Genomic DNA, 20,974 nt, shown 5'->3' with positions numbered 1-20,974 from the left:
TGCAAATAAGTTATTGCTCAGTAATTGCACTTCATTGACTGATGATCTTAACCCTTGATTTTTAATGAGCACCAAAAATCAAGGGTTAAGATCACCAATCAATGACGTGTGATTACGGAGCAATATCTTATTTGTAGAGCTATACATGAACCGAGTTAGCTCGGTTAGCTCACTCGACTCGACTTGAAAACGCTCGATTCGACTTGGTCCGAAATTGAGTTCGAGCTAAGTCAAGCTGATTTTTGGAGCTTGAAAAAAATTCGAGCCAAATTTGTGCTTGTCCTAGCTCGACTTGACTCGGATCGAACCTCAACTCAAATCGATCTCGGATCAAATCAGTTTGGTGACTCGGTTATTTTGATATTGTAGTTGCTCACTAAGTGTTTGATGAAATGACTCAATGAAGTGTTGTTTCGGGTGCATACAATCTCCGCAGGATCAACTAGTGGTGGGGAAGGTATGAATACAAAACAAATCACTACGAGAAAAAGTTTACATGATAAAACTGCTATTTAATTTTGATTTTGATGCTGCCTACCTTGTGCGTTCGATGAAATACCTCTGTTTTGCATACGGTGAGAAATTAAAAGTTGCACTCCATGTGTTTGAGAAAATGCCGCACAGGCTCAAACTGCCCGAGCTGGCTGACCGATTTGAGTCGAGCTGGCCAGTCAGGCTCGGTTCAACTCGTGTACAGCTCCTGTCTCTCTCACTACTACGAAGTGCTCGATATGAGCCATTGTAGGTTTTCGATCGTGACGATCATCTGTTTAGTAGGGTCCTGAGTCGCGACAGAGACAACGATCTCTTTTGTGAGAGAGAGAGAGAGAGGGAGAGAGGGAGAGAGAGAGAGCATTGGAATGGGTTACGTGCAAGAAGCGAGAGAAAATCATGTGAAGAAAAAAGTGGAAGAAGGTAAACCTAAGAAACCCTTTCATCTTCCAATTCTACTCTCTCATTTTACTCACTTGGGCTGCGTTTGGATACACAATCGAATTGGATTGCTATTATTAGTGCAATGACGTAAAAATGGCAATCCCCCTCCTTAGCATTTACGTTGAGGGATTACCGGGCTTCAGTTGGAACGCAGCTGCAAAATTCAGGGCTTCTTTCTCAATCTGAAAAATACTAGGAAACACCATGATTGGAACTCACTTTCTCTTTGATGAAGCTGAGTATTCGTGATTCAGATTTTTTTTTTTTTTTTTGGGTCTCCAAACGCAGCCTCATCTGGATTAGCACATCATGCATGAGGCGGATGCTCAAACTTGGTTATTGGATCAATGACCCAAGACACTGATTCATCTAGAGTGGTACAGACCATGTTTCTTTCATTGGGGAACATTGTCCCTCTAGTTTGATGTCGAAGATCCAACAAGATGGGTTTATTGAGCTGAATGGTTATTTGCTTTTATTCAAATGCTGGAGTCGTGTGTACCATAGCATGATGGTATCAGGGATGGAGAAAAAGGTTGTGGCATACTGATGTGGTCTGAACTCGTGAGTATGGCTTTATGCATTTGTTTTGGAGCGACCATGTTCGGAGATTTTACAGGAGCCCCCACCAAGCTACAGGAAACTAAAGTTCAATTTGAATGGTTGGTAAATTGGACAACTAGGCTAACAAAGCCAGTCTTTCTTAGCTATTTCATTAGCAGATGGAAGGATGGATCGAATCATGTGGTACAATCTTTTCTTCCATCAACACAACGACCACAATTGGACTCCTGCGTGAGGAAAAGCAAGTCCCCTGTGTTGTCAGACAAGGCCCAACAATGCCCAATATTGTCATTTCTAACTTCAAACACCCCCAATGCTGTTATTGGTCCCAAGGCATCAGCCCACCCATCTAGTGTCGCAGTTGGTGGAGATGAAAGACCGATGTGATGAAGGGTTGTGATATATCTCTGGCAGAGAGAATATTTGGGCCACATTATTTCACAGCATGGAGTCACGGGCATATCCAAGGAAGGTGGCTTGTGTCAATGAGTGACCATTGCTAAGTCTCCAAAGGGCCTATGTGGATTTCTCGATTTGATGGGTCACTACAGGAAGTTCGGCAAAGACAATGGATGGATAAATGCTTTTCTCACCTCCTTGCTCAAAAAGATGCCTTTTCCTGTGGGGTCCCAAAGTAGATAAAGTATTCAATTTTCTTAAGATGGCCATGACGACTGCAATGCTAGTAGCCCAGCTAGATTTCATCAAAACATTTGTAATGAAATGTGACGAATCAGGAATTTGAATGGGCAGAGTACTATCCCAAGGGGGCATCCCTTGGTTTATACATGCGAAGCTAAATTAGGTATAAACTTAGGACTTTAGCGTATGCTATGGAAATGCTAACCATCATATTGTCACCACAGATCCATAGCTCAACTGGCAGACTGAGTGGAGATACCTCGTTTCAATACTTGAGGTCTTGGTATCGATCCCTAGTGGGGGTGGCTAACATGGAGTGTGTGTACTGACATGGGTGTGTACTAACAAGCTACCCCCCCCCAAAAAAAAAAAGAAAAAAAAACAACCTATGCAATCCTCATTTAAGAAATCATTTTGGATCATCGATGCTTGAGATAATTCAAATTGTTGGGTTACCACTATGAAATAAGTTGCTGTCAAGGAACATAAAGTTGGGTGTGGGTGCACCGTCCAGAAGGTTAGAACAAGAAAGTAGTATCTCAACAATTTTTACTCATAGTTCACTTGGGTGGAGGAACTCAATAAAGAGTATGAAAGTGAGTTTTGGTTATAAATACCAAAAGAGAAAGATACTCTGACAGTGTGATGGTTGAAATGCAAGCGCTAAGAATTGTACACAAGGCATACATCATCATCATTATCTAAGCGTTACCCCAATTAATTGCGGTCGGCTACATGAATGCTGTTCCGCCATTCCACTATTTGAGTTTGGAATGTCATATTTTTTGGATTCATGATGAAAGTTAAATAGTCTAGATTGTGGGACCTAAATTAGATTGATCATAAACTAAGGATGACATTGATTCAGTTCTAACTGGCTGATTGGTGGACATTTGTTGGATGATTGAAAAATAACACAAATGGGCTCCCCTTGCTCTGACTCATCATGACTTGCCTTGAGTTCGCGTGAATCATCCTAAAATATTACAATTGTGCCAAACTGTTAAGCCATCAAGTCAAAATTTGCCAAGCTCAATTCCAGTTGGGTTGGGGCTATCCTGGCGGTGCTATTTCAGTGATAACTTTTCATTAACTCGCTTTCCAAGAACTCTAACTTCATTAGGCTGTCAAATATTCCTCATGCATTGGTTGTTACATGCAAAACAGAAGACGGTAAGAGTTTTAACATATTCTTAAATAATTTAAACAATTTTTTAGGCAGAACTGTCTTATTAAGTGAACTCACTGCAGTTAATATGTGTTTAAGGCTGTGAGCTGCTGCAAGGTCTGATTTCTTTGCTATGAGCTTTTGGGTCAAATTTTGTTTCTATTATTGCCATTAATCTATAAATTATACAAGGAAAATATTACAGAATTTTTTATTGAGAAAGAACATGGAATTGATGTGGTCTCTAGATTTCTAACCTGAAGAGAGAGATAAGATGGACATTCATAATACCAAGGGTTGATATGCATATGTAGTTTCTGATGTTATCGTTCCATGTTTTTAACCTACTGTTGATATAGTAAAATAAATAGTTGTACCATCCAATCACTTGGTGATTCAGTCCTCTTGCTGCGAGGGTGAAAGAGTGAGTAGCTATTGGATTTTCCTTGGCGTATTTTAATGATATAAAGACAGATCTCTTAAAGGAAATGTCATTGGTGTTCCTATTATAAACATAATTTCATTTCCTTTCCAAGTTCATTTTTGAATCTCATATTGATCTGTTTTGGGCACATGGAGTGCATGGGCATCTAACTATTGATGTTTCCAGCTTTACGCAGCAAAATGAAGCAAAAGGCTCTTAAAGAATGTGATCAATACACGTCGAAGTATGCCGAATGTGCTGTGGGAAGAACTATATCCGTTGTTTGGCATTGTCGGAAACAAGCAAAAGAGTTGAATGACTGTCTCCATCAATAGTAAGTTCAATACTATAGTAGAATTGTTATTTTTGTTTGGTATTGTTCTGATACTGCATTGAAGCCTGGTCATACTGAGATTTGAGTTGGGGAAGCATATGGTGTTAAATGCTGTCATTTGGATGCTGGCCACAACCCATTTTTCACCAATTTATTTAAAGCTACTAGAGTGATGATGATTGCTTGCTTGAGATAGGAGGATGTTCTATATTTAACATACATTTGTGACTACCTAGTACGGCAACCTAAATTTAGGGCTATGGAATTGTAATGGGATCACCCACCCGACGAATGGTTTGGATAACAATCATGGTTCCAAATATCTGCATTTTATTGCTAGTATGGGCATATTAGATTTTTGATGCTAATACTTAATATTATATAGGAAATGGGCCACATAAGAAATCAGTTGGCATATTGGCCCATATTGGCCAGTTTGGGTCGGGTATCAGTACTGCTATGGGCCTGCGTATCGCGTGGTGGTCAATATACTTTTATAAGAGGCCATTATTTATTTATTTATTTATTTTGTATTTTCTTCATTTCAAGTGTAGAGAAGGCTCAGAACTCAGTTTTTTGACTAGATGTAAGCTATTTTGGAGAATAAAAGGGTTTGAGTATGATTTGATGGATTGAAGTTGAGAGGAACTCATCTTGCAGTTATGTTCATGATGACTGTAGATTGTGTAGACATGAAAAAGAGAAGAAAGAAAATAATTGGGTTAGGTTACATGCTCCCACCCCCTATTCTTTATATTTAATTATTAAAAAGCAAAAAATGTCAAAATTGCCCCTAATACATTAAACACAATGTCTAGCATATCCCTTAGACCAAAAAGACTAAGAAATAAGTGGGCCGTAGGCCCATGGCCATAACCATTAACACTCTCCCTCAAGCTAGAGCATAGATGCCTTGCATGTCTAGCTTGGAAACAAGTTTGTCGAACTGAGATTTTCCAAGATCGCTCCTGAATAAGTTTGTGATTTGATCATGAGATGAAAATGGGAACGACATTTCCAAGAAAAAGAAAAAAAAACAGAAATGCTATTTTCATGAAAACGATGTTTCCTCAATTTAAATTTCGGTGAATCCAAACAAGCCCTAAGGTTCTACTCCTACCATGTACCTTCTACGGAGGATCCACTCCTACTTTGAACTCTCACTTCAGAGTTGCACTTCTGCATCCTTGGCTTTTATAATTAACATTTTGAATAAGAGATGCTCCCACCCAAATACCCTTACACATTGTTTCTAAATCCATACATGAGTAACATAGCCAATATAAGAATAGCTACTAGTATTTTCTACTTGGGATGATGCACAACTTTTGAATCTTGTCGTTCCAAGGCCCTTTCTTCTCAAATGCCTAATTTACACTTGATCTCCTCTCTGCTTCATATTCTAGTAACTAAACTGCCATTGTGATAGAGAGATCATCCTTGGAATGTAGTATCATGTTATAGACAGAATAGTACCATTTCGAGGTTGCCATTTGTGTTCTTGTTAGTTTTTGCTACAACTTTTGCTTGCTTTAGGCACATATGGTTGTCAGCTTCTTGTCACATTTCCTTTGACTTTAAAACCGGGTCTTGGCTTTCTACCACACCCATATCACTTCAATTTCTTCCTTTCAGCTGTATCAAGATTTTTTTTCGTAATGGCCGACCCCATAATGCGTAATGGTTACCACCATTATGTACATAACCGTTTACGAATACCATGTGCATGCCCAAAGGGTGAGCAGGCATAATAGGTTCATGCAGGGGCAGTTGCTAGGCTAACAACTAAGCATGAAGTACCACACACATGAAGGGTCCTATTCAAGGTTACTTGGATCGTAGGTTGCTCTGGTACGTCCGTACGTGGTACAAGATTGGGTGCACACGCTAGTTCCTCCAATCTGTGGTACACTAGGGGTAGGAGTAGGATCACGTGGGTTGCTCCAATACATACACTAGTCGTATACAAATACAATATCGTTTTGTATACAAATGGATATTGTAATTTATATATAACGTCATGAATATATTATTATAGGTCTTGTGCGCATAATATATATTATATGTATATGCATGTTGTTTCATAAATCAAAGTATAAGTCTCTATGTTGTGAATGTAGATTTATATTACAAGTTAATCTACAAAGGGAGTACAAAACCATAAATTTGGATTGGTAAAAATAGCAATCTGGATCATAAATGACCCATAATCCAGATCGTAGGATTCGAAATGGAAAACGTACGGGCATTGATGATTTAGGTAACATACTCCTAATCCCGAGGTGATGGATCCATTTTCACAACTTCCCCTATGTGTATATTGTAGAAAATGTGGATTCAAGCCTAATCCATTGAAAGAAAGGAAAAACAAAAACAAAAAGTGGACTTTGCCTCTTTATTGGTTATTAATACAAAGTAATTGAAAATTTCAAAATTCAAATTCTTATTTGCAGCACCAACGACTCAATCTTGGAAGAAATGAAGAAAAACTACATGCTCCAACAGGACAACAAAAGCGCTGATAAGATTTAAGCTCATTGAGCTCCTCCAACAATCTGTAATATTGGGGGAACATCTAAAGGTAGAAACATGCTCAAACTTTTCTTTTAATGTTCATTGGCATATTATCATGAGAAGTGTGTGTTTTTTTTTTTTTTTTTTTTTTTTTTTAATAAATATTTTTTTTAAGTACCTGAAGCTTTACCAGACCATGGTATTTGAAAAGGCTTCTTCTTTCATTTTCATGTTACATTTTGATATGCATTCATGATGACTATCAGCATAGAATGTAGGTAACGCGTGCATTGCAATTTCTTAAAAACATTTTGTGTTCAAACATGTGTCGGAAACGTTGAAACTTCTACTAGGAAAAACCTTAATATATGGTTCCTATACTTCCTAGATAGTTCTTACAGTATTTTGTTTAATAGATATACTTTTTATCTTAATAGTTTTAAATACTTTTTTTTTTGGCAATAAAATGATTATAATAAATATATTATTTTATATTCTCGTGGAGAGAGGCGGAGGGCAAACAAAAATCTCTCTTTCTAAGATCGGAAGAGGCGTGGAAGCCTATTGTAAGGGGGAGTAGGTATAAGGGATCTGGATGCTATGAGCTTGGCTTTATTAGTAAAATGGTTGTGGAGGTTCAACTCAAAAGAAAAGAGCATGTGGAGAGAGGTAAGTGCTAGCAAGTGTGGGGTTTAGGAAGGGGGATGGTGGGTTACGAACTCTTCTCAATATAGGGTGTCAGGTCTGAAGAAAGCGGTTACTAGGGTGGCTCCTAAAAGAGGGGGTGCCCTTGTCCCTTGGAGATGGTATGTGAATTTGGTTTTGCGAGGATGAGTGGAGGAAGCCTGCTCCAGATGGAGTTTCCGAGATTAGCTCGACTATCTTTGGAAAGGAATATGATAGTTGTGGTATGGTTCCCCCCATGCTGTAGGGATCTATTGGATGAGGAAGTGGACAACTTTATTAGGCTCGTAGAGCTCCTTCATTGTTGTCATCCATTAGTGGGCGATAGGGATGCGATAATGTGGCATAAAGACAAGTTGGATCACTTCTTAGTTCACTCCTACAAGCTGCTTTGAAAGCCACTATGGGAAGAGAAGAGTCCACACATGTTACTCTTGGTACTATGTTGCCCCTCCCAAGGTAGTGGTTTTTGTGGTTGGTGGGTAGAAATGGGCCGCTGACAGTTGTCAACCTTCAAAGAACATCCTTGGTGTTCCCCAACATCTACGTGATGTGTGTGAATGATGCGAAGTTGATCAATTGCCTCTACATTCATTGTCCTTTTGTTCGAAGGGTGTGGGTGAGCTTCCTCGCTCTCTTCAACATATCTTAGTGATGTTGGAGTCTATTGGAGATCTCCTTTTAGCTTGGCATGGTGGAGGGGTTTGGGAAGGAAGGAAAGGTTTTATGGCAATTTATCTTTGTTCTTAAACATGTAATGGAGAGAGAAAGAGAAGAGAAATGAGAGAAACAAAGGGGTGAGAGAGGGGACTGCAATAGCCTCCACATGCCCCCACCTCTATTCTTTATTAGATTAGGGCTTCACTAATTAATGTAAAATTACAAGTATGCCCTTCACCTTTTAATTCATTGTAGTACATCAGCCTATGGACCTAAGGCTTAACCCAACACATGTTTTGGCCCAAAAACCAAACCAAATCACATGAGAACCAAACTTGGCCCACTGGACCATACGTGTGACACACCACATGTGTGATCAATATTAGACCATCAACACTTCCCCTCATGTTTTTTTTTTTTTTTTTTTTTTTTTTGTTGAAGAATGAACTAATATATATATATATATATATATATATATATATATATATATATATATATATATATATAGGGAAAAGGTACTATGCGCTTGACCTCACGATAAGCTCCCGTGAGGTAGAGTTGTGTGGGCCCCACTGTGATGCGTGTCGACCATCAACACCGTGCATTTGATGGGTCCCCTCTAAATTATGGGATATCCCAAAAATCAGCCGTATACGGAACTCAGGTGGGCCATACCATCTAAAATCATGTGAAGACATGCCAAAAACATATAAAAGCACTTGGTGGGGACCACCTGAGTTTTGAATGCTGCTGAAACTTGGTCTGAACCCTCATCCAAGTGGGACACACATAATGGATGGGCTGGATTTGCAAACCACATCTTGGTGGGCCCAAAAAATGATTATGAATGTTTTAATGGTGCACGGCCCCTCCCCACTTTTGTATGTGGTGTGGCCCACACAAGTCAAGGATTGACTTGATTTTTGAGACCTAGGCCCACAATGGAATGGTGCATCTGACTGATGGGGTAGATGTTCGAAACGCATCACGGTGGGGTCCACACAGCTCGACCTCATGGGACATTCCCATCAGCTCGAGCGCATAGTACCTTTTCCCATATATATATATATATATATATATATATATATATATATATAGTAAAAACACTCAAAAAGCTCAAAAAATGCAATAAACAAATAAGGGAAGAGAAAGCAAAACAAAAGAAAGCAAAACTTGAGCTATATAACTCGAGACCAAAAAAAAATAAAAAATGCAAAAAAAAAAAAACCTAAACTAAACAAAATGAGATCAATAGATCAAAATAAGAGAAGAAGTCGGAGCAGACATGTTAATTAGGAGTGGTGGAAATGGAGGATCCGTCTCAGAGATTTAAAATGATTGACCAGTCCCAAAGATCCCTGACGATGAGGTTCACCACGGTTGAAGCGGAAGACACACGGTCCCAGAAGCATTGTTGGTTTCTTTTGCGCTAGATAGCCGAAAGGGAGGCAATCACCACCAATCTCTAGAGAGCTTTCGAGTCATCACTGAGACGCAAGCCGTGACAGGCATGTAAGAGACCTTGGATCAAGATTGGCATTACATAGGGAATGTTGAATCTGATCCAGATAGAGGACTAGACCTCCGTAGCAAAAGGGTAAAGGAACAAATGGGGAATGGATTCTGCATCACTAAGGCAGACTTGGGGAGCACCAGACCGCGACGCTGCAGGTTATCTCTCATCAAGACCCTTTAATGCAGGGGCATTTTCACACTGGGCTTGAGTAGGGTAGCAAGTGGGATACGGGAATACACTCGGGGTGGGTGACTCATGTGATTTGGGGCCCACGGGGGAGGTCTTGTGTTCGAGACTCCTCGTCGGGGGTGATTAATGCGCATTTCACACCGGGCTTGAGTGAGGTAGCCTGTGGGATGCGGAGACGCACTTGGGGTGGGTGGCCCATGTGAGGCGGTACCCATGTGATTTAGGGCCCGCGAGGGGGGTTTGATCGAGGTCCTAGCCCATGCGATGTGGGGCCTGGGCTATGAGATAAAAGGATTGATTCGCCATGCTCTAACAGTTCGAGCTTTTAGAGCAAGTGGTTAATTGTCTTGCATCAAATTGGTATCAAAGCGGGAGGTCTCGTGTTCGAGACTCCTCACTGGGGGTGATTAATGCAGGGGCATTTTCACACTGTGCTCGAGTGGGGTAGCCCGTAGGATGCTGGGATAAACTCGAGGTGGGTGACCCATGTGATTTGGGGCCCACGGGAGAGGTCTCGTGTTAGAGACTCTTCACCTGGGGTGATTAATGCGCATTTCACACTGGACTCGAGTGGGGTAGCCTGTGGGATACGGGGATACACTCGGGGTGGGTGGCCCTTATGAGGCAGTACCCATGTGATTTGGGGCCCACGAGGGGGGTTCGACCGAGGTCCTAACTGATGCGATGTGGGGCCTGGGCTATGAGATAAAAAGGATTAATTCGTCATGCTCTAACAGTTCGAGCTTTTAGAGCAAGTGGTTAATTGTCCTGCATCAAATATTAATGTATGAACATTTTCACACCGGGCTCGAGTGTGGTAGCTCGTGGGATGCGGGGACACACTTGGGGTGGGTGACCCATGTGATTTGGGGCCCACGGGAGAGGTCTCGTGTTTGAAACTCCTTACCTGGGGTAATTAATGCGCATTTCACACTGGACTTGAGTGGGGTAGCCTGTGGGATGCGGGGACACACTCGGGGTGGGCAGCCCGTGTGAGGCGGTACCCATGTGATTTGGAGCCCATGAGGGGGGTTCGGCCGAGGTCCTAACCCATGCGATGTGGGGGCTATGAGATAAAAAAGATTAATTCGTCATGCTCTAACAATTCGAGCTTTTAGAGCATGTCGTTAATTGTCCTGCATCACCCTTCCTCTAGTGAGGAGCTAGACAAAAACAGAGACCTTTGGGGGAGCTTTGTAGAACCAGAAGGAGGGTAAGGCAGCTCCTTGAATCGAAGGAGGGTCATGGATGACACTGTAGAAAGATTTGGAGGTGAATTTGCTAGAGAACACGACCAAGAGATGCAGTCTGCTTATCCAGGAACAGGATGAACATGCACTTCCCCTCAAGTTGGATCATATATGTTATGAATGCCCAACTTGACAAAGAAGTGATTTAGCTGAACACGAGTTAGAGCCTTTGTAAACATGTTTGCCACTTCTTGAGACTTGACAAATGACGCACTCATTTCATTGTGAGCAACCTTCTTCTTGAAGAAGTGATAGTCTACTTTAATGTTTTTGCTTCTTTCATGATGAACTGGGTTGTTAGCATTGTGAGAAGCAACTTGATTATCACAATACAATCTCATAGGGATATCAACCATAAATTGAAGCTCGCACGTTAATGTCTTCAGCCAAATTAGTTCACATGTCGTGTTGGCCATTGCCTTGTATTTTGCCTCAACGCTTGAATGGGAAAATACGCTTTGCTTCATACTTCTCCATATAATAAGATTACTTGGAGAAAAACAAAAAGAAGAAAAACATTGAAGCGTACGCTACAAACGCTACAAGCTATATACTTGTAGCGTATGCTACGACCCTTGTAGCACAAGGGATTTATGCTATTTAGCTATGCTACGTAGCACTACGGCTATGATATGCTACATATTGTATGCTATTGCTACGCTACGAGTGCTATTTGAAACACTGGCAAGAATATATACTCTTATAAAGTGTGATGAGAAAGTCAACTTCAGTTGATGGTACTGGTGAAGGCTTAGAGGAATGATCTTCTAACAGGGTAGACGGATTGATAGAGGACACGTTTCTATGTACTCCATCTCTTCTCTTGGAATGTCTAGATCGGACCTACAGATGCGGATCTACACATTGCACGAGAACCTCTTCCATTAATGAAGTTGTCTTGCACTATGGGCGAAGTAATAGTGCTTTCTTCAAATTGCAATGACCATCCTCCCTCAGAGATATATGGAGTATGTTCAAAGAATGTAACATTGGTAGACACGTAACTGTTACAAGTAACAAAAATGATAATATATGTATCCTTGTTAGGTGCGAGAATGCCCAAACAAAATGCACTTCGCAGCTTTTGTTTCAAATTTGTCAAGGACATGGTCAAACTACACAACCAAATACCTTATGAGAAATTTAAAATGTTTGACTACGAGGACATAAGACAGAGAAAGGAGATTCTCCATTGAGGACCGATGAAGGCATTCAATTTATTAGATAGCATGCAGTCAGAACTGTGCAATTCCAAAATGTTTTGAAACCTTCATATTTAAAAATAATTCCCTAGCGACCTCAATTAAATGTCGATTCTTACATTCCACTATTCCAATTTGTTATAGTATGAGTGCATATTAAGTTTGGTGAATAATGCCATGGGATAGGAGATTTGAGTCATAAAGTCATGAGAAACATATTCCTTAGTATTGTCTAAATGTAAAATACACACTTTATCATTAAATTGAGTTTATACTTCCATATAAAATTCTTTTAAACAAGAGAACACTTTAGAATGATCATTCATTATTCGTTAAGTGTAAACCAATGTTTTAAATAGTAAATAGCGTGTAGCATGAAAACTAACTTGTAATGGAAGTTACAAATGGCGTGGAGTGTAGTTTATGTAGCTGTTGCATATGCAAATTATCATGTAGCGTAAGCTATTTGTGAGTTAAGCTGTTTTCATGAGTTATGTAGTGTTATGCCTATTTTATGCTAAGTAGCGTAAGCTACATGCTACGTAACACTAGTATAAGCATGCCATTCTAGAGAGATCATCCAAGAAGATAACAAAATATTTGAAATAAGATAAACTAACAACATGAATTGGAACTCAAACATCATAATATATTACATAGAAAAGTTTATCACTTCTTTGGTCCACATGAGGAAGACAATACTCTGTGATGCTTGCTTAAATAGAAAGCCTCACACTCTAGCCTAGATACATATGATAATGACGAACTGAGACTCTTTAAACTACTTAAGGACGGATGACCAAGCCTGGAAGGCCATTGACGAGGGGAGACATCTGTTCATAGTGCAACTTAAGTTATTCTACTGTAGAGTTAAAATAGTCCATTCACTTCACGTCCTCCACCAATCATCTTACTTGTCTTTAGATCCTGAAATTCACAATAGAAGGATGGAATTTGACAGAATAGTTTGAGGATTTGGTTAGTTTACTCATTGGCAATAAACTCAAAGGAAATTTAGAAATGTAAAGTACTAACAATAATGGAAGAGCTGGAGTAGGATGAGCAGTAATCAACCCATACCCACGGGTTGAAATACCATCAAATAATGTTACAGAGGAAAGAGGTGAAGATTGGACTAGTTGGGAGAACATGTTGTGCTTATCGGTCACATGATCAGAAGCTTTAGAGTTAATGAACTAAGGAACACTCCCGGAAGAAGCATGATCAATCGTACTTGACTGAGCAAGAGTAGCTAAGGAGGATGAAGCATGAGTGGAGTTGTCTTTCAGAAGCTTGGCTTACTCTTCCTTGGACAGTGTAACTGTGTCACTTGAAGTACTTAGTTTAGAATGGACGTGGACAGACTTGGAGACATAACCCTCAAAACCATCTTCCAGAGAGTGAACTTGATTTGTCCAAGCTAGTTTATCAACAAGATCCCCAACATGTATCAGTTATGTGGTTATTGAGACCACAATGAGTATACTGCCAATTACCATGACCATGACCATGACCTTCACCAAAATCTGTGCCGTGATAACCTCATGCACTCCTGCCTCCAAATGATCTCCCCCATAATGTTTACCACCAAACCGTCTGCCATGACTATGACCACCTCGACTTTTCCCTTCTCTTGTATTAAGTGCAGAGAAAAATGCAGACCAATTAGATGAGGATGAACTTTGTGCAATTATACTAGCTATATGCTGAACTCGGGCAAATGCCTCCATTGTGGATGGAATCTCACTACCTCTTAAGGATCTAAGTTTTCATAGGTTTGAACTCGAGATGAAGACTAGAGAGGAATTTAGCAACACGGAATTCCTCCCTCTGCCATTGCATAGTGTCATAATCTGTTAATAATGGTTAGTGCACATTCAGTTCTTCCAATATGCCTCTTAAGGTTGAGTAATATTCCCCCACTCTTATCTCTCTATTGGGAAACAAATATTATGGAGTAACTCATATATATGGGTTATGTTCTTCGTACCCAAATATATCTCCTTCAACTTTTCCCACACTTCTTTGGCTGTCCTGAAGAAGATGACATCCCACTGATGTGAGGTTTCATACTATTTCACAGCAATGCTCTAATCTGGGCATCTTCTATTACCTAATCTTCATATTCTGTCGAGTCTTTTGTAAGCTCAGGGGAAGTCAAATACCTTTCTATCACCTGTAAGAAAACTTCTACAGATATGGTTCATCATATGTAATTTTCTCTATTAAGTTTATTTGATGTGATTTGTAGATTCACTTAAATGGAGACAAGGGATTGCTCTTGGCCAAGGTATTCTGTAATGGTAATGATGACCCCACCACTGTTACCTTCACGATACAGGTTGTAACGGTCGTTACGGCCCCCAAAAAGGCCGTTACTATCTCTCTCTCTCTCTCTCTCTCTCTCTCTCTCTCTCTCTCTCTCTCTCTCTCTCCTTTCCTTTTTTATTGAAGAAAAAACCGAAAAACCTGTATCAGCCTCATAATGGACTGTTACGGTGTTTATGGGGGGCGTAATGGGCTGCTACGGGTTATTTATTTATTTATTTATTTATAACGGCTGTTACGACCCCTGTGATGTGTAACGGTAGCGACCGTGACCTTTATGTAACAGTCTTTTTGGCCCCGTAATGGCTGTAAAGGCACACCATGCTCTTGGCTTCATTTTTAAGATCCATATTAAGAGAAATAAAGAAATCAAACACCCAAGGGAAGAACTTCTCAACTTAATCTTACCAAACACACACTTCAGGATGACATATATCCACAAAAACAATCAATTGGGAACATTACTTGCTTGACCTCTTTTACTCATACACTTTTTCTCTAATCTTAGCCATCAACAACTTCCACACACAACTATTGTCTTCAAATCTGACTGTAAATCTGGCTATAAATTTGACTATAGACACACGATAGCCTGCTTTGACCCATCATAGTGGTAGAATATGAAAGTGGGCCTCACATCCTCACAAAACATGATTACACCACTCAACAAATGGTGATGGTACAATGACGAAATGGATTTAGGTTAAATCAGCCCTAAACATGTTAGGGTTCAATCACAAGAAGAAGAATGAAGAAACGGGAGAAAAAGGAGATGAGACAAAGTATTGGATCAATGATGCTTCTTTAATCAATGGATGCTACATAGGGTGTAGTGTAAGCTATACACCACTTCTAGATTTTTAATTAAGGTTATGCTTGGTGGTGCCAAATATCATGAAATTCTATGACATTTTGCACCAAATTAATCTGATTAATAACGAAATATAATGACATTTGGTGCAACCACACAGCCTAAAATAATAGAAAAAATATGCAATTATTAAATATAAAGGTAAAGAAAGAGCAACCTAATCGATATCATACAATTACTGGTATTATTTTAGTTAAATCTTTGAAAATATTAGCTAATATTTATTTAAAAATGAGAAATGTAACAAATCATTGAAAACCTTAATTGATTTTAATGTTTTAGTGAAAAATAATTTGAAGTGTAAGCTTGCTAGCATGTATCATAGGCTATGTAGTGTGTAGCATATGCAAAATTAGCATGGAACTTAGGCAAGATGTGACTTGAGCTATTTTTGTGATCTACGTGGTGTAAGACTAAGCTACAAGTACGTAGCATAAGCTACATGCTATATAGTGAAGCTGTTTAAAACACTGCCGCCAACCAATGTAAGGATCCACCTAAACCCATCTTCAATAGTCATGAGCAAAACGGAAACTGAAAAATCACCGATCCTTGTTTCCTTGCCTTCAGCACCTAGTCTCTTTGCAATATCCTCAGCCATTCCTTTGGGCAATATTGCAGTAGCCCCACGGTCCATGCCTCTTTAATTTTTTATTCATCCATTCTTTCTTTGTTCCCTATGTCATGTTATTTCCACCTTCCTTTTCCTAACCATATCTTTTAGAAGTCCTCTTATAACGCCTAGCCAGGGCCTCCAATATTTCACCATAAATCTTCATTGGATATCTGATGAGTTAAAAACCCCACCACCCTTTTACCTTGACCAACCTGTCCATTCCTGCTTTTCTTCGCATAGTTCACTGACGATTCAAGCCTGAGAGCCTCCCTCTTTGATCATGCTGCATTGCAGATCCTTTTCCTCTCCCCCATTTCTGTCTCTCTCAGTTCAAAGTTCCTTTGAAAACTAAGCCTAACATGTTACAATCTTCTTGAATCTTAGTGTATGAATCAATAAACTCAGCCTTTGAATTTTCCTCTAACATTGCTTCATCCTCATTCTTGATCTCCGCATCCTCTACCAATTTGCCCTCTCCGTTCACTGATGGAAAGCTGTCTTTTCATGGGAGAGTCCCATTGTCTCTATTCAAGACCTGGAATGTTCTCTCTGTCATTGTTTTCCTCTGTTCGAAATACCTGTGGTAAAAAGATACAATCTTCCCTTATAACACACTCTTGCATCTGGTATCACAGGATCGCACCCACTGTTTGTGGAACTCCATCTCCTGGTTCTCCCTTGACTCGTCTCCCTTTGAGATGTTGTCTGCCGGGTCTCCCTTTTGATTTCTTAACTGTCTCTGGAAGTTCTGCTCTACTTGAGGCACAACTATTTTCTCCTTCAGAATATTTTAGCTGGAGGTTTCTATATGCCAACTCTGTTCTCTGCCCATTTTAGCCCTCCCATTTGACTTGGTATTTAGACCAACCAAGAGAGGGTTCTGAACACTCTTGATTGATGGACTAAAGCTCGGGATTAAAATTTTGAGCCTATGCAACATGTCTTCCTCATCGGGTTGAAGATCTTTTGATGCGGACACAGGTGCATTCAAGGTGTACCAACGAAGAAAGCGCCAACCACAAGTGCCGTCCTTGTGGATAGGCGAATATTGAGGAGCTGAAGACCTTTCACATGTGATTGGACATATAGAAGACCCCACTTAGGGAAGACACATGTGAAGGAAGATTGGAGAAAGAGGACCGAGCGCCCAAACTTTCCCATACTTATGTTATTTGCACGTTTTTTGACTTAGTTAGCGGTCTTTTAGTAATCTTATATCTTTATTTGCTTATCCTAGGGGTATTTTAGTAATTTTATGTCTTTATGTGCTTATTTAAGTGGGGTAAAGCCCTAAACACGAATTTCAACTATTGATGAATGAAAAGCAAACCCTTTGGTTGCCTCCTTCCTCTCTTCTCTCTAATGGTGCTTCTTCTCTCCCCTTGATCTTCTTCTTCTAATTTCTTCTTGTGCCCCTCCAACTTCCTCAAGGTAATAACTTTCTTTCTTCTATTTTTTTGTTTTGGCTAATTCCTCTTCGATCAAAATCTTGAGAACCGATCTAAACCCTAAATCCCCAAATTCTCAAATCCCTAATCCGAGAAACTTCTTGGTTCTTCGGACTAGTGATCTTCATTGATCGATTGGGTGTGACCATGCAAGATCGGGAGGTCTCATCCTGACGGATCCAACCTAAGTAGTAATTGAATTCCATACTCCATGGTTGTAGTGATGGCCCGCTCCATTGCATGTTTCCTTTATGATTTTCTCAATTATGATGATTATTGTTAGACTTTTGGATCATTTATTCCTTTTATTTCCGCTGTTTAATTATCTCCATGAGCATGCATCATAATTAGGGTTGTCCTGCGTCAAATTTGGTATCAAAGCCTAGGCTTGCATGGTTTTTGTCTAGATCGAGTTATCAAATTAGGGTTTTGATTTTTAGGTTTAACTTGGGAAAGTTTCAAGTTTAGAAAGTTTTCAATTTTCGAAACTTTCCAATTTTAGAAAGTTTCTAATCTGGAAAATTTTCAGATTTGAGTTGTTTCCTGTTTCAACTTAATTGTGTCAGTTCATAGTAGTTTTGCATTCATCGCATTCATCTTGAAAGTCATAACACCTAGTAGTCTAGTTAGGTAGAGTTTGGTTCAAGTCTTCATTGTATGCCCACGAGAAGAGGTAGAGGTTTCGGACTTCAACCTACCATGAATAACGAGCAGTTATCTGAGCAACTTGATCAATTGATACAAAAGATAACCGCCCTAGAAGCGAGTAAAAGGCGTGAGTTTGCCCGCCTTGAGAACCAAATTACCACCACCATGACTAAGGTGGAGCAACTAGAGGCGTCCCAAAAGGAAAACCCCGCTGTAGGGGAAGATGCGCACTCCCAAGTGGAAGGAATCATTGAAGAACGTGCTGCCACACGTGGTGGTAGTGAGGATAGAGATCGTGGTAACGGTCGTGGTGTGGTGCGAGAGGCACGAACCACATGTGGTCATCAAGACCGTTATGATCCAGATGAGCGTGCGATGAAGAGTGTGAGAGTTGAGGCCCCGAGTTTTGATGGACGCTTGGATCCCAAGGCATTCCTTGACTGGGTTGCTGACATGGACCACTACTTTGAGTGGTATGACATGTCAGAAAACCGTCAAATGCGGTTTGCTAAGATGAAGCTTGTGGGTCAAGCCAAGCTCTTCTGGACCAACACCGAGCGTAGGGTAGAGAGAGTTGGTAGAGCCCCTATCACACATTGGTATGAGATGAAAGAGAAGTTGAAGGAGAAGTACCTTCCTCTCTCATACCGTCAGAAGCTTCTTGACCAATGGCAATCCTTACGCCAAGGATCAATGTCTGCCGCTGACTACATCGCTAAATTTGAAGAGTATGTGATGCGATGTGATATCCGAGAAGACCCTCTAGTAACGCTCTCGCGTTTTAAGACGGGCCTTTGTGCGGATCTTCAGCGCGAGCTTATTACTCGGCCCTTAACGGACTTAGATGAAGCATATCAAGTCGTGCAGGAGTTAGAGCAATATCTGAAGGCTCCTGTCGTTCGTCGTTTTGAGTCCCGAGACTCCAATACTAGATCTAGTTCCCAAGGAACTAGACCTAATATTGGTAATCAACCTAGGGCACAGGCGACCATTCCGCCTAGGCCTAGGGAGGACAAGGGCAAAGGGGTTCTTGGTGCCGGTCCTAGTAACATGAGCCAAGTGAGGTGCTATGAGTGTGGCAACCTTGGCCACATGTCTAATCAGTATCCTACGAAGAGCCGTGGGAGAGCCTTAGTTATAGGCGAATCCCACGAGGGTGGAGATGACCAGGGTGATTATGAAGTTGAAGAGTATCACCCTGAAGGAGGACTTACTGATGAAGAAGTGGATGGAGAAGCAACGCTTGCAGTAGTCAGGCGTGTGTTAGCTCAGTCTAGAAGTAGTGCTGACTGGCGTCGAAGCACTATCTTCTACACTATTGCCAAGTGTGGTGAAAAGAATTGTAAAGTGATAGTGGACAGTGGAAGTTGTCAGAATGTGATTTCCACTAGCACCTTAGATCGCTTAAAACTGAAATCCACACCTCATCCAGACCCGTATAAAGTTTCTTGGGTTGACAAGACATCCCTACCTGTCACCCAGCAATGTCTAGTCCCCATCGAGTTTGGGTCATACAAAGAGTCCCTGTGGTGTGATGTTTTACCTATGGTTGTGGGGCATTTTATCCTAGGTAGACCGTGGCTATTCGATAATGATGTCACGATCTTTGGCCGTTCGAATGCGTGTACTTTTATGTATAATGGTAAAAAGATCAAACTTAATCCCATGCCACCTGAGAATACACTAGGAAAGAAGAAGGATGAGAAGGCAAGTGAGCCTAGAGAAATGGGGAAATCCAAACCTAAGTCTTTACATATAATCAGCGCAAGAGAGTTTGAAAAAGAGGCTAAGGAGGATTCTATGGTGTATGCCCTTGTGGCTAGAGAAATTACACCTGAGGTTCCATCAGAGTTGCCCTGTGAGGTGATCTCAGTCCTGAAGGAATACAGTGATGTATTTCCTGAAGACTTACCGAATGAGTTGCCACCTATGAGGGACATACAACATGCCATTGACCTTGTCCTAGGGTCTACTCTACCGAACCTTCCTCACTATAGGATGAACCCTGCAGCGCATGCAGAGTTGAAGAAGCAAGTTGATGAGCTTCTGCAAAAGGGTTTCATCCAAGAGAGTATGAGCCCGTGTGCCGTGCCTGCATTGTTGACGCCAAAGAAAGACGGCACGTGGCGCATGTGTGTGGATAGCCGTGCCATAAACAAAATTACTGTCAAGTATAGGTTCCCTATACCTAGACTTGATGATATGCTTGACATGATGGCCAGGTCCACTATATTCTCTAAGATAGACCTCAAGAGTGGATATCACCAAATTCGTATACGCCCAGGAGATGAGTGGAAGACGGCGTTTAAGACGAAAGATGGGTTGTATGAGTGGTTGGTCATGCCCTTCGGCTTGACTAACGCACCCAGTACTTTCATGCGGGTGATGACCCAAGCTTTGAGGCCGTTCATGGAAAAATTCCTAGTGGTGTACTTTGACGATATTCTTATTTATAGTACCACTAAGGAATCACACCTTGAACATTTAAAGAAGGTCTGTAGTGTCCTTAGGAAGGAAAAGTTGTACGCTAATCTTAAGAAATGTGCATTCATGTCTAACCAAGTTGTGTTCTTAGGATTTATAGTGTCATCTGAAGGGATGCAAGCAGACCCTGAAAAAGTCATGGCCATAGTTGAGTGGCCAGAACTAAGGAACATTTATGAGGTGCGAAGTTTTCACGGCCTAGCAACTTTTTCTCGTCGGGTCATTAGGGGTTTTAGCACGATCATGGCTCCCATTACCGAGTGCATGAAAAAGGGAGAGTTCGTGTGGTCTAAAGCCGCCGTCAAGGCTTTTAAAGAAATTAAGGGCAAGATGGTGGAAGCTCTGTCATGCGTCTACCTGACTTTTCTACAATCTTTGTAGTAGCGTGCGATGCGTCTGGTGTCGGTATAGGTGGAGTGTTGAGTCAAGAAGGACACCCGGTGGCCTATTTCGGTGAAAACTGAATGAGTAAAAACTAAAATACTCCACTTACGAC

General features: G+C 40.8%; 1 protein-coding gene across 2 annotated transcripts in view; it reads left to right on the top strand.

Annotated features, from left to right (window-relative positions):
- Positions 1-749: 749 nt before the first annotated feature.
- The window catches only part of LOC131227153 (uncharacterized), a 44,086-nt gene continuing 23,861 nt past the window's right edge, over positions 750-20,974 (top strand). For both annotated transcript variants that reach the window (XM_058222877.1, XM_058222878.1), the window contains exons 1-3: positions 750-915; positions 3,921-4,068; positions 6,522-6,649. In XM_058222877.1, coding sequence (XP_058078860.1) covers positions 861-915; positions 3,921-4,068; positions 6,522-6,600 — 282 coding nt within the window. In that variant the 5' untranslated portion in view covers positions 750-860 and the 3' untranslated portion in view covers positions 6,601-6,649. The remainder of the gene's footprint in view (positions 916-3,920; positions 4,069-6,521; positions 6,650-20,974) is intronic.

This window comes from Magnolia sinica, chromosome 15 (assembly GCF_029962835.1).
Source record: "Magnolia sinica isolate HGM2019 chromosome 15, MsV1, whole genome shotgun sequence".
Taxonomy (NCBI): Eukaryota; Viridiplantae; Streptophyta; class Magnoliopsida; order Magnoliales; family Magnoliaceae; genus Magnolia; species Magnolia sinica.
The sequence above is the reverse complement of the archived record's forward strand: the minus strand, read 5'-3'. Positions and strand labels throughout refer to the sequence as shown.